General features: G+C 40.2%; 3 protein-coding genes across 6 annotated transcripts in view; 1 reads left to right on the top strand and 2 right to left on the bottom strand.

The window, feature by feature from the left end:
• Positions 1 to 3,944, bottom strand: part of sh3pxd2aa (SH3 and PX domains 2Aa) — a 96,305-nt gene extending 92,361 nt beyond the window's left edge. For all 4 annotated transcript variants that reach the window (XM_018678415.1, XM_018678416.1, XM_018678417.1 and 1 more), the window contains exon 1: positions 2,836 to 3,944. In XM_018678415.1, coding sequence (XP_018533931.1) covers positions 2,836 to 2,931 — 96 coding nt within the window. In that variant the 5' untranslated portion in view covers positions 2,932 to 3,944. The remainder of the gene's footprint in view (positions 1 to 2,835) is intronic.
• Positions 3,945 to 4,013: 69 nt separating this feature from the next.
• On the bottom strand, positions 4,014 to 10,608 carry stn1 (STN1 subunit of CST complex). The gene is made up of 9 exons (XM_018678426.2): positions 10,251 to 10,608; positions 9,644 to 9,739; positions 9,206 to 9,286; positions 7,990 to 8,163; positions 7,625 to 7,736; positions 6,512 to 6,656; positions 6,023 to 6,145; positions 5,844 to 5,916; positions 4,014 to 5,408 (listed from the first exon to the last, which is right to left on the bottom strand). The coding sequence occupies exons 1-9, from the start codon at positions 10,381 to 10,383 to the stop codon at positions 5,251 to 5,253; spliced, it is 1,095 nt and encodes a 364-aa protein (XP_018533942.1). The 5' UTR covers positions 10,384 to 10,608; the 3' UTR covers positions 4,014 to 5,250.
• Positions 10,609 to 10,935: 327 nt separating this feature from the next.
• The window catches only part of slkb (STE20-like kinase b), a 21,366-nt gene continuing 20,169 nt past the window's right edge, over positions 10,936 to 12,132 (top strand). The window contains 1 exon segment of the mRNA XM_018678425.2: positions 10,936 to 11,759. Within this exon segment, the coding sequence (XP_018533941.2) occupies positions 11,610 to 11,759 (150 nt within the window). The 5' untranslated portion in view covers positions 10,936 to 11,609.

The following is a 12,132-nucleotide window of genomic DNA, read 5'->3' as shown; positions in this document are numbered from 1 at the left end:
AACTACTAAAATTGATTGTTGCAAGGGCAGGACATCAGAGACTGTCTGAAATGACACATTGGTATATTCAGGTTACCACCTGTATCACCTTTAAGTGCCAGTTCATCCAAATGATAAAAAGAACATATTTTCTTTCTTACCTCCAATGTCAGTCATGTCAGTACTTTTGAAAGAATTGTCCAGGTTACTCTGTCTTTGAAAATCTTGAATGGTGTTTTGTTTGAAATGTAACATCTTTCCAACAACAGTGCAGATAAAATATTGTGTGATGAGTTTTCATGGGGAATATTTCTTTGGCAGAAAGTAGTTCCAAGGGAAACAATGTCTGGTGAATTTTCCAGAGTAAAGTAACATGTATCACATAATTCATTACATTCATTTGGCTGAAGCTTTTGTCGTCACGAGTAACAATATCTGCATTTCACCTCTGTATGAACAAGAGAAAAATGCCATCAAAGACTGTTGCTATTAAGCTTTTTAAATGTATTTTTTATGTTGGGAGCACCACTAACAAAATTCCATTCACCTAAGAGACAGATGACAGGTAACTCAAAACCTGGAAATATTGTTGATTTGTTGTCCATTTGTTTGTCCATTTATAGGGCTTGATATCTAAGTTGCAATACTCAGGCTGATTTTAACATCCTAACTTAAATTTAAAGACACCAACTATGACAGTAGAGGAGAGATTAAAAGTCATACCAACTCTGAAAAGGCTGATCAATGGCTTCATATATTTTATAATCTATAAGACTGGATAACCAACCAGGCGAATTGGGAAACTTCCACAGGACCAAAGCCATTCAGGGGCTCTCATACCAAACTCTATGTTTAGTTGTAATTTGAATAAACAATGTGTTTGTGAATATGCACCATTAAAGTTTAACTGCAACGCCTTGAGGCATGCCTTTGCATCTCATTACCTAATCTTGAAGCCATGTCAACATCTAGTTTTAAGAACATTATCATTTCTGTTGATATCATTCTTACATGGGGCAAAAATGAGTTTGTGTTTAATCAAACAAACACAAACTAACTGGCACATGGCACAACCTGCTGGCACTTCAGTGTGGGGGTACTGGTTGATTTCAGGAACTCCAGGCAAACTATAACTAAGCTGCCATGTGGAGTCTCCTGTGTACACAGTACTTGATGAGTACTTAAAGGCACAATGCACACAGAGAGGAGGCAAGGGGGGCTGGGGTTGTCAACAGGGGCCCATAGCTCATTTTTCCAGGGCCCTGTACAGTGATGCTTCAACAGTGTAAGAGCGATCAGTTTCACTGGGGCCACCCCATGTTAAAAATATATGCACAGTACAGTACAGCACCATGTCACAGTACAGTGTTTTGGATGATAATGTACTACAACAAAATCCCAGTTTTGTTCTGGACAAGAAAATCCATTCAATATCTCATAGTCCTTAACACATTTTCATTGTCTTGTAAAGCAGGTACAGTGTATCAGATAAAGCGGCACATATGGCGAGAACCCTGTGAATTCCTCCTTTCAAAGGAGAAGTGTGCTAATTGTATCCAAATATCATTAGGCCCAAGAGTCTGCAGGGCTGTAATTGCATATGAGCAAGATCATGTTCTTTTCATGGTGGTCATTTATTATGACTTGTTTATGAGCTCGAAATAGGATCTGAACTGGGGCCATGAAGTGCAGAGCCTCAACACAGACTCTCACTAATAACAAGTGTGGTATTGATGAATGAGGCCACAGGAGGCAGGGAGGGTGGTAATAATGTGAGATTTGTCTGATCTGAAATGTGGAAAATAGTGACCTACATTCTCTTAGAATGATGAATGACACAACCTTAATGTCAAAAAGGTCAGACACCTTTCAAAGATCCAGAGCAGTCAACTGTTTCCAAAGTCATGAATGAACTTTGAATGTCAACTTTTGAATGAGAAGTACTTCTAGAGCTCCAAAACAGTATTGTGAACATCTACAAGCCCATAACAACCAGAAAACTCCTGCTGATGAAGATTATGAGATATGATCAAAAGGTCCACAACAGTGGCTAAATGAAGCCTGTGGTGAGAATATTTTGTCAACTAGTTACCAGGTCATTTAAGTGTTTTATGATTTTTATCAGTTTTCCAATCCTATCACAGACAGGGTGATCTTGATCTTAGTGTGGTCAGACACTGACATTGTCTGGTTCTTCTGATTTATGTTCTGTTCAGGTCACGATATACTGTAATGTTACTTCTAAATAAATTTAATGCTCCACTATGAAGAATGATCGTGAAGCTAAAATTTGTGTGTGCCTGTAAAAGCCTTGCTACCACCTTACAATCCAATGAAAAATCTAGGTTAGTTTGCACTGGATGATGTTGATCATTAAATGAGAATATGATGAAGTTCTCAATTATATGACCACTTTTTGTTTACCACAACACCACATGGAAGCAGCAAAGCTCTGGACTTCACACAGGGTGGCTTATCAATATTTGAGGTCAGAATAATCTTGACATGTTCAAGACAATAACTTGCATTACCAGGTCCACAGGGCTGATGTCCAGGGTGGTTATTTAACAGCACAGTTATGACAGCTCACCTATAGTGATGAATGTCTGTCGAAATACTAAGGGGGGTTAGCTAGTAATGGTTTGGAATTGTTAATTATTCATAACCAGGTATCTTGCTGAGCATAAGTCTAGTCGTAACACAGTGGTCCTCATATCAGCTAAGCTACGTTAAGTGGACTAAATGCAGCGTTTAGGTGTCATGCTGGGGCTGTGAACAGGCCAGAGAGACACACCGCTGATACGGGACAAGGTGGGAATAAGGTGACATAGAGGATGAGACAGACGGGCAACTCACGTAGTGTTTAGACGGATTGCGCCTCTTCTCCACGTCCACGACTTTCACGTCCAGCACAGTCCGAAACTGCATCTTGACCCTGCAAAGGCTCTGCATAAAAGCGACAGGCAGGCAGCTGCTGCGGCTCCAGATAAGCTATCTCAGTATCACGGGAGAGAAATCACAACATTCATCGTTGTTGTCATTTAACAATTCAGCGGTCCATTAAGAGATCAGCGCGCTCGCGGCCAATCTGGCGGCTCGGGCTTCCCTCCGTTGACGCAACGACCATCAATCTGATTAGAAACTTATCGATAGTCCACTTAAGCCCGTGCTGATCGCTCCCGGTGAAATAAACACAGCCGCATATCCGAGCGAAGAGCGATTTTTTTAAACGTTGCCTGCAGCCACACAGGCTGGCCAGCGGCGGACGCAGCACTGAGGAAGGCGGTCACCTTAAAAATAGAAAAAAAAAAAGTGAAGCGAGTTCCTTTGTGTCTGCCGCGGTGCCTACCAAAGGGGGCATTAGCATACCTGGAGGTTAGACAGGATGGCTGAACGCAGCGGAGCCGGCAATCCAGCGCCAAACGGCTCCTGTGTTACAGCAGGCGCAGTGAATTTAGGGAACGGAGTGGGATGGGCTTCACGCACGTCCTCAGAGGTACTTGGAATAAAGCACTCAAGAAAAAAAACATTTGGCTTTGCCTCCCTCGACAAGAGTCGCGCTGTTGTGTGACATGATTATAAGGATGTGTATGTAACCAACCGACAAACAGTGTGGTCTTCATTCGGTTAATTTATTCACTCATTCATTGGTGTGTCTCCAGTGCCCCCTAACTTTTCCTCCCCGTTTAGAGAGAATATGAAATAATATGTTACAAATATCTGGCACTATGAGATAGCGGTATGTCGATGGTTATCGATTTAAATGTTCGCCAGTTAGTTAACGCTCTCCAGGGTCTGAGTCATGAGCGAGCCGGAGACACGAGCAACTGGAACTATGGATACAGATGTTTCACAGGCGACCAATCAGCAGCAGCCTGCTCTACATGAAAGAGCCAATTAACGTTCAAACACTGCCCCCCTGTGCACACTGCAACATAAGCAACATGGTAAAGAAGCCCATCTACAGGATAGAACCCCCCCCCCGTTCTCGTTTGATACAGTTCATAAAATGAAATAAAGTAGATCCTTTAAAGTGTTTTTTCCAGAGCATCAGAATTTATTTATCCCAATATTACAAATTTGCCTCAAGGGTCCTAACTGCATAGCATTAAGAACCCCCTGCCCTTAGACCCTCCAATCAGACAAGGAAAAACTCCTTTAACCCAAGCACTGCATCATCTTTTAATTCACCAATAACAAATCTACTGTTGCTTTAATGGCTTTACTGAAACCATGAACCTAAGACTGGAATTCCAACTGAGCAACTGTCCCAGGGCCACAGAACTCCAGGGGCCTCAAAAGCTCCAGGCATTACTGTGTGTCTGCTTTGTGGTAATGTAATTGAATATGTGTGTCAGTATGCAAGGCTGGATTTCCAGCTGGGCATCATGGGAAACCGCCCCAGGGGCCCTAAAGGCCCTTAGAGTCCTGGGTTCACTGTGTGGCAATTTAATTAATTAAGATAAAATGTAAAGGACTGGGCTTTCAGGTGAATCATGCTTTGTATTTGAAAGGACACTCCACCAGTTTTACACGAGGTTTAGTTCACTCCTGCTACTCCCTGAAGAGGTTATCTTGACCTGGACTTGGAGACTATCAAGGCATGGAAATTTAAAGACTTAGGAGTTTGACTAAAATACGACAGCATCTACTGCATCAATTGTGACCATTCTTTTTTAAATGCATATCCAGAAAGATCCATACTGTATTGCAGGGGTGCATTTCATCTTGAGGTCCAATCGCATAGGGTTTAGTAAGGAGGACATAGAAATTGGATAGGGGTGGATTAGGGTGATATGTTGTGTGCAGTATATTTCTGCTGGTGGCCAATGGAGACCCGCCGCTCATCTTTGCCCTGGGGCTCCCTAGCAGGTTAATACAGCCATACATGAGCTGCATCTTCGTTGCATGATTATTTATTTACAAATATAAATATACCATGGTCAAGCCAATCAATCACTGGTGACTAACAAAATACAAATTTGCCAATTCAATAAATGGTTATAAATAAGTCACCAAACATAAGTATTTTCTATCCATTTTCTATCAGATGATTTATACTTAGCATTTATTCTTTATTCTCTATTCAAATGTACATAAAATAGTAGAAAAACACTAAATGTGGAGCCAGTCTGAGGCTCATGATGAACACAAGAATGCAAATCACATGATTTACTCAATCACATTGGTTGCTCACATTTTGGAGTGATATAGTCATACCACTAATAGTATGTACGGTAATAGAGTATTCCCAACCCCACTGTACTTGTGTTAAAACACAGTGTAATGGTGTTCACTGGTGCTGACGATGTCACTGTTGCACTCGAGGGATCTGAGGACCAGCTCCAGTGCTGCCTTGCTCACATTGAGGCTGTGCCGCTGCCTGACTGCAGACAGAATGTGCAGGATATGGCAACCCTTCTCTGCATCTACAGGCACGGGTTAACACAACAGTTAACACTCAGGTACAGCATGTTGCCATGCAAACCAAACTTATATGGAGACTTATTTATGGTGTTTAATTTGTCAGTATTTTCCTGATGTTATTCAGGATTTTAATTGTATTTATTTTTAACATGTTACAGAACAACACATGGAAGCAGAATCACAAAAAGGCATTGTGAAAATGAAGCCCCTGATTAAAAAGATGATTAGCAAGAAACATACAGTGGGTGTTAAGTGTGCTAATCTGATCCTTGAGAAGCAGGTAAAAAGCTTTCTTGATTGTTACAACTGAATAGTAATTACTGCTTTACTTAACACACTGCCGCAGAGAAGCCAATTGGTCAAACCTAAAACTAGAGTAGGTCAACATTAGTCAAAGGCTTCATATTTAATTTAGAGCAAAAATGAAGTGTACTTACACTTCTCTCTCTTTGAGTCTTCCCTGATGATGTCTTTTACAGCTATGAGTAGATCTTTATCCTGTGCAGTCACCTGGTGAGGAGCAGCAGCATCAGACAGACACACGTCCATAATAAATCCTCTCAATCATAGTCTTATGAAGCGGAAAGAAATAATTTAAGATATGTCTGTCTCTTACATGATAGATTTCATCCTGAGACTTGACCTTGCGGTATATGATACCCTCATCCTGTAAAAGTTCCAGGGCTTCCTTCAGAAGCTGGCGTAGCTGCTGGCAGGCAGACGGACCTGCCTCAGGCTCCTAAACAGCAAAAGAGGAGCAAGGCACAAAAATACTCAAGCACAGCTTTAATCCTAGAGGACTTACATGTACATCTGATGCATACTGCTGTGGATACTTAAAAGTATTTCTGTTATCAGGTTACATACCACAAAATACAAGTTGCTTTGCCAACAGCTTTAAAGTATAATATATATATAATATATTTTTTCAATATGGCAAATAACAGCAACCTTATTAAAGAATAAACTTAGTTTTGTTGCAAGAAACCAAATCTTATTTTATCATTTTATCATAGAGGATACTTCAAATAAAATCTGATGTTTCATTCCTTTACCACACTTCTTCAAAGAGAAATGGTTCCCATATTATTATTCCATGGCAAACCTGGTCAGCAGATGTTGTTTGAGGCTGGCAGGAGACAAGAGGCTGCAGGAGGTCCTGAACATCATAGGGTCTGAACCTGCTCACTGACTTCTGCTTAAGGAAATCCTTGATGATATTTGTTGCCTTGCTAAGGGAACTAGTATCACTGAAATACAAACAAAAAATGAAGCAAACAAAGTTTTAGAGCTTCTCTGATAAAAATGTTAAATCTTAAAGCAATTGTTCAAATGAGTTAGTGTAATGTGAAAGGAGGCACATACAGACAAAAGAATTATCACCTAATTCCACAGCCTCCTCCTCAAGACATTTAAAGGAAAACACTGGTATTTTTGAATCTGGGACTTATTTTCCCATGTTTTTGGGTGTAAATAAATGATAGGGACAAAAAAAATATTTGGAACAGGTACAGTATTGAGCAAGAATGGTGTACCACTAGCAGCTGCTGCTATGTAATCCAACAAGCAATCGTCCACGTCAAAGTAAGTCCACTAAAGTGACTGTTGTCACTTACAGGCTGACTTTAAGAATAAGATTGCTACAGAGATAGTTTTGTTTTGGTTTTTAAATCAAAGAGTAAAATTCTTTTGGTTTAACCAGAATTATTGTTACATATCTACCAGACCCCATTGACAAAACCCTTAATTTTACCTTGCTACCACTGCCTCAAGATGGTTTAGTGTGTTTGTGTTATTGTGTGACTTTCAGTGGTGGAAGTATTCAGATCCTTTAAGTAAAAGTACTGCAAAATTAAAAGATTTCAGAGATTTCTGGGACTATGGAATATAATTTATGTTTTGCTCATTTCATCCAGCAATTCAAGCAAGCTAGTAATAACAAAGCAAATTTAGGCCTCTTGCTGTACACAGTCTCCTAGGTCACTATGCCTAGACATGCACATACATCGATCAGAGACATCAGTATTTATTCCAATACTGAGTAGGTAAAGATGATTACCAATCAGCAGGAATCTGCAGAGAATCCATTTTCACTGGTTTCATCGTAACTTCTAAATGCTGTTTTGGGGGTAAGAGAACATTTTGGGTTTAACACTGGGCTCTGCCTCTGGATGTCTCAGTTAGGGCTCTCCCAGTGTTGTAATCTAGATCATTATACCTTTCTGCTTTATGTTGCAGCTGAGGTGGTTTGTCATAGCACTGTCTATAGAGCTGAGGAATCTCCATCATCCATGCTATCTGGACCGCCATCACCGGGTCATCCACCTTATCTGGGAACACACACAGACACAGAAACACACCTGATGAATAGGAAGAGGATAGAGATGGGGTGTACCCTCAAATCAAAAATGTGTTCTGCGTGGCTATGTATCTATGTTCCTGGACATTTCTGGGTTACTCTAATATTTTAAAAAATGTTAGCTGGTTAGCAGTTCAGTAAAGTGCATGGTGAAGTTCAATATCAAACTGCCACTGTGTCCTGCAGATAAAACAAGGACTCTGAGGGCAGCCCTCTCCACTCACAGTAGGTGGAGGCCATGATTTCTCTCTGATGCCTTGATGTCTTGACTGGGCCTCTAACTCGGAGCAGCTCTCCAATCTCCAGGCGGCAGTTCTTCTGCTGGGCCTCTCTTAGCTTCTTCAGTTCAGTGACTGGGTTGAAGCTTCCCGGAGACACATCACTATGCTTTCCCCCAGCTGGAGATGACAAATAGATGACATATAGAATATTACAGTGTGCTTTGTCGTAATTAATAAACATATAATAATGACTTTGAGAAGCACATTTGAATATTATATTTAAAAGTTTCTTAACAGAAATGTACTGTCAACAAGAAAAAAATCATCTATAATGATTTTGAACTTTAAGTCTGCACTACTCAATGTGTCACATGCTTCTTAGCTCTTTAGCTTGTTGTTTTGGTTTTGCAGCCTGTAAAATCTGGAAAAGCTCTGATAAACCCACTGTCCTGTACCTATCCAGTAACAAGCAGCTAGACAAAGTTAACACTAGGTGGTGAACATTCCAAGTGAAAATATCCAGATCATTTTCTCAAGGGTTGGTCAAGACCAAAACAAACACAATCAAATGAATGTTGCTCCATGAATGGTGGATGTTTAAAAAAGCAACTTTACAAGGTACTAATATTTCGGATATTGTGTTTTCAGCCTTACACTACTTTCAAGTTACCAGCGGAAGTTGTAGTGGAGCTTTAGCTAAATAAGAGTAATTAAGAGTAAAATAAGAGTTAATTGCAGACACAATAAACAAAGACTAACTCAATATTTAGTATCAAGAAAAACTATTTTTACTGATTACACCTTATTGCTCTAGTAGGGATGCATAAAAACATGCCCACTAACACCACCAGTGAATTCTTAAAAAAGCCAAACTAATAAGGATTACAAGTTTTAAAGACCCAGAAGACAAGAGCTGACGGCCATAATCTGCCAGGAAACGAAAACAAAAAAGGCAGGCAAGAGGGAGACTGCTAGGTGGCCAGTGTAAACAGTGGGGACTCACCGTGTGTTTCAGAGAGAGACACTGAATGAAACATTACTGTGGTTAAGGCTGAAACTACATTTGGTGATACAAACATGTTATTTACATAACAGAATCAGTTAACTTAAGTTACTATTACATGTGTAATATGGCCCAAGACTAATTCTGCTTCTTCTTGTATACAAAGCTTAACATACAGTCATGCTAACATTGAATTTAAAACACATACAAACTCACATTTACCAGGATCATCCTCCTCCTCTCTAAACAAGTTACTTTTCCAGCACAGGCAGTTTATAACACCAGTACCATCATCCACTGTACACAAAAGGAAAGATGCACAAAAATCAGACAAAGACTGCTTTGCTTGTAAGATATGGAAATCACAGCCACTTTTTGCATTTTCAGGCGTTTATACAGCATATGTAAACAGCAAATGTAAAAAAAAAAAAAAGAGGGGCATTGTCACAGATGGTGCTTCATCCAGAGCACTGTTCTGCTGAGACTTCCACAGTGTGTCCCAAAATGCACCAAAAGAGAGCCTTCACAGTTAGAACAATGCTAAAATAGCTCATCAATATATAACTGTCCACACACATACTGCACTTGCAGGTTGCTGAAATATTAGCTAAAACAATCATTTTGTTCCACACTGGGATTCAGGAGCAAGATTACCTCCATAACAGAAGAAGTCTTCTCTTTCTCTCTTGTATACTACTGTCCCAAGTGCATCGACTTTGTAGATTGGATGTGAATTGTAGAAGTAAATACCTGTGAGACATGTGTGGAACCAGAACAAAAACAATGATCTCAAAAGCATCAGTTGAATATCACTGTCAACATCAGGCATCAGTCAGTGAGTTGATGATTAAATATGTGACGTATAAACACCTTAACAGGGCCAATGTAAATCCGGTCACTCAAAGTTTTAACGACCTACATTGATGACACTGATTTAAATTGTAAATTAAATGAAAGAATAAGATATATAACTTATAGACAAGCCAGAAATAATAAACAAAACAAACGGCTGATAAAGTCCATTCTGAGCTTAAGTAGTGCTTAGCTAACTGGCTAACATCGAATTGACAGCAACTGATATCAGTTTGTACTGAAGTTGGTAACGTGAATAGTTAGTTTAGTCATATAATTATGAATGTTGGCTCAGCTGTTATGCAAATATGCAGACCTCTAATGTAACATGAGAACGTTCAAAAGTAAAGACCAAGCTAATAGCAAGAGAAGAAAACAACTTGCATTTCTGTAACGTAGATGGCATTACCTGGCACCTGGGTGGATTCTGTCATCTGCAGGATGTCTCTGACATACAATCTGGCGAAGGCAGAAAAGACCGGGTCCAGTCCCCACAGCACGGAGGGTGGTTCTTCTGATGGATCCATCGTGGCCGCCTGCATTTCATAATTAGAACAAAAGCAGTTTATTTACGCCTTTTCCGAGTTTTTCCCGGCTGAGCTAGTAGTCTTTGATAAGAAAGTAAGCTAGCAGCAGTGGAGTGTCTTAGGGAGCTGGAAACCAAAGTTTGCCACGTGACGCATTGTTAATTTATGTTAATTTGTTATCTGCCATTTACGTTGGCTCTACAATAAGCATGTAATCATAAACGATATGGCAGTGTTGCAGTAGAACCGTATAACATATTATACATTCAAAAGTTGTACTGCATTTTACTCTGTACGGCGCGTTCTTGTGTCGCAACGGTTTATGGGATATGTAGTTTCAGGGACACAAAGAACCCTGCTTATTGTGTCTATTAAGGCGATGCTAACCGATGGATGCAATAATACTACGACGAACAAGTAGTTTATGGCATTTGTTTCATTTATTCATTTGATACATTGTTTTTCCTCGTGAAAATATGCAGCGTAATCGTAGTGGATACTTTAAACATCCCCCACGTCAGTTGTGTTTTGTCTCCCGTACAGATGAGGGCAGCAGAAGACTGGAATGACCCCGCCAGCTGTACAACACGAGGAGCAAAAAGAGAAAGAACCACAGCCGCGAGCACGCGAGAACGCGCGCCGACACTAAATCCGCTAGATTAGTAAACCCGTCCCACACCAAGGGAAAGATGACTGATTTTACCGTTTTGGTGAATGTTAATTTACGGACCAACCGCACACGTTTTTACTCTGAAGGGAACTAATGAATTATTTTGTGGAATACAACTATTGGGAAGAACACCGCACTCATCTCGGTTTTTCTTCTGGTTGAGAAAAGAGCCCTACAGGGTTGTCGGGCCAGTGGGTCGTCAGGAGTTGGAACAACGGCGAGCTTCCCGTACTACTTTGCATTGAAATAAAGTCTTGTTTTGGGCAGATTTCAGATGTTGGGACACCTCTAGGTTAACCTTTCATTATGTTTTTAGGGTTTAATAATGACCCACGATGTGTGGAGGAGCTATTCTCTGGACTGACCAAAGCAGTCAAAGGCTAAGCTAGGTTTGATCCAAACTATTATGAAAGCTACATTCCGTGTTGACCAGACGGATAATTATAGCTAGTTAATGGAACACATATATAAGTCCTAACACTTTTGCCACACTAAACTATCGAAGGTAACCGACACTACTTTGGCGTGAATTTCTTTGTGAACTTTATAACTGAATGTCCGAGGATTCAGTATGTCATTTTTTAATTTCCGTAAAATATTTAAACTGGGAGCTGAGAAGAAGAAGAAACAGTATGAACATGTGCGAAGAGACGAAAATCCGGAGGAAATATGGGACATAATTGGTGAATTGGGAGATGGAGCCTTCGGAAAAGTGTTCAAGGTAGGTTTGCCGAGAGTACCCTTTCTTCCATTTCTTACATTGTGGCCGACTTGTGTTTTCATAAACTGTGCTAAACATTTGAATCTCTTATATCCTCTCCAAACAATTCCTCTTTTTGATAACTGACACATCGTGCCAGCAGTGTGACTTCAGTCTTTGACCCACCCACCATCTTCAAACCAATACATCAGCCCTGTGACAGAGGTGGTGTCAGATATGCCTTCTATTCCTCACTTATCCAACATGTTTGTCTAACCCTTCTCTCTATGAAGTTTGCTTACGTGTTACAGTCATCAGACCCAACCACTGCTGGAAAGTGACTTTGAATTTACCAAAGTTAACATTTCCTTGGCTATATACATGCAGATATTTT

The sequence above is a fragment of the Lates calcarifer genome, linkage group LG5, assembly GCF_001640805.2.
Source record: "Lates calcarifer isolate ASB-BC8 linkage group LG5, TLL_Latcal_v3, whole genome shotgun sequence".
Lineage (NCBI taxonomy): Eukaryota > Metazoa > Chordata > Actinopteri > Centropomidae > Lates > Lates calcarifer.
The sequence above is the reverse complement of the archived record's forward strand: the minus strand, read 5'-3'. Positions and strand labels throughout refer to the sequence as shown.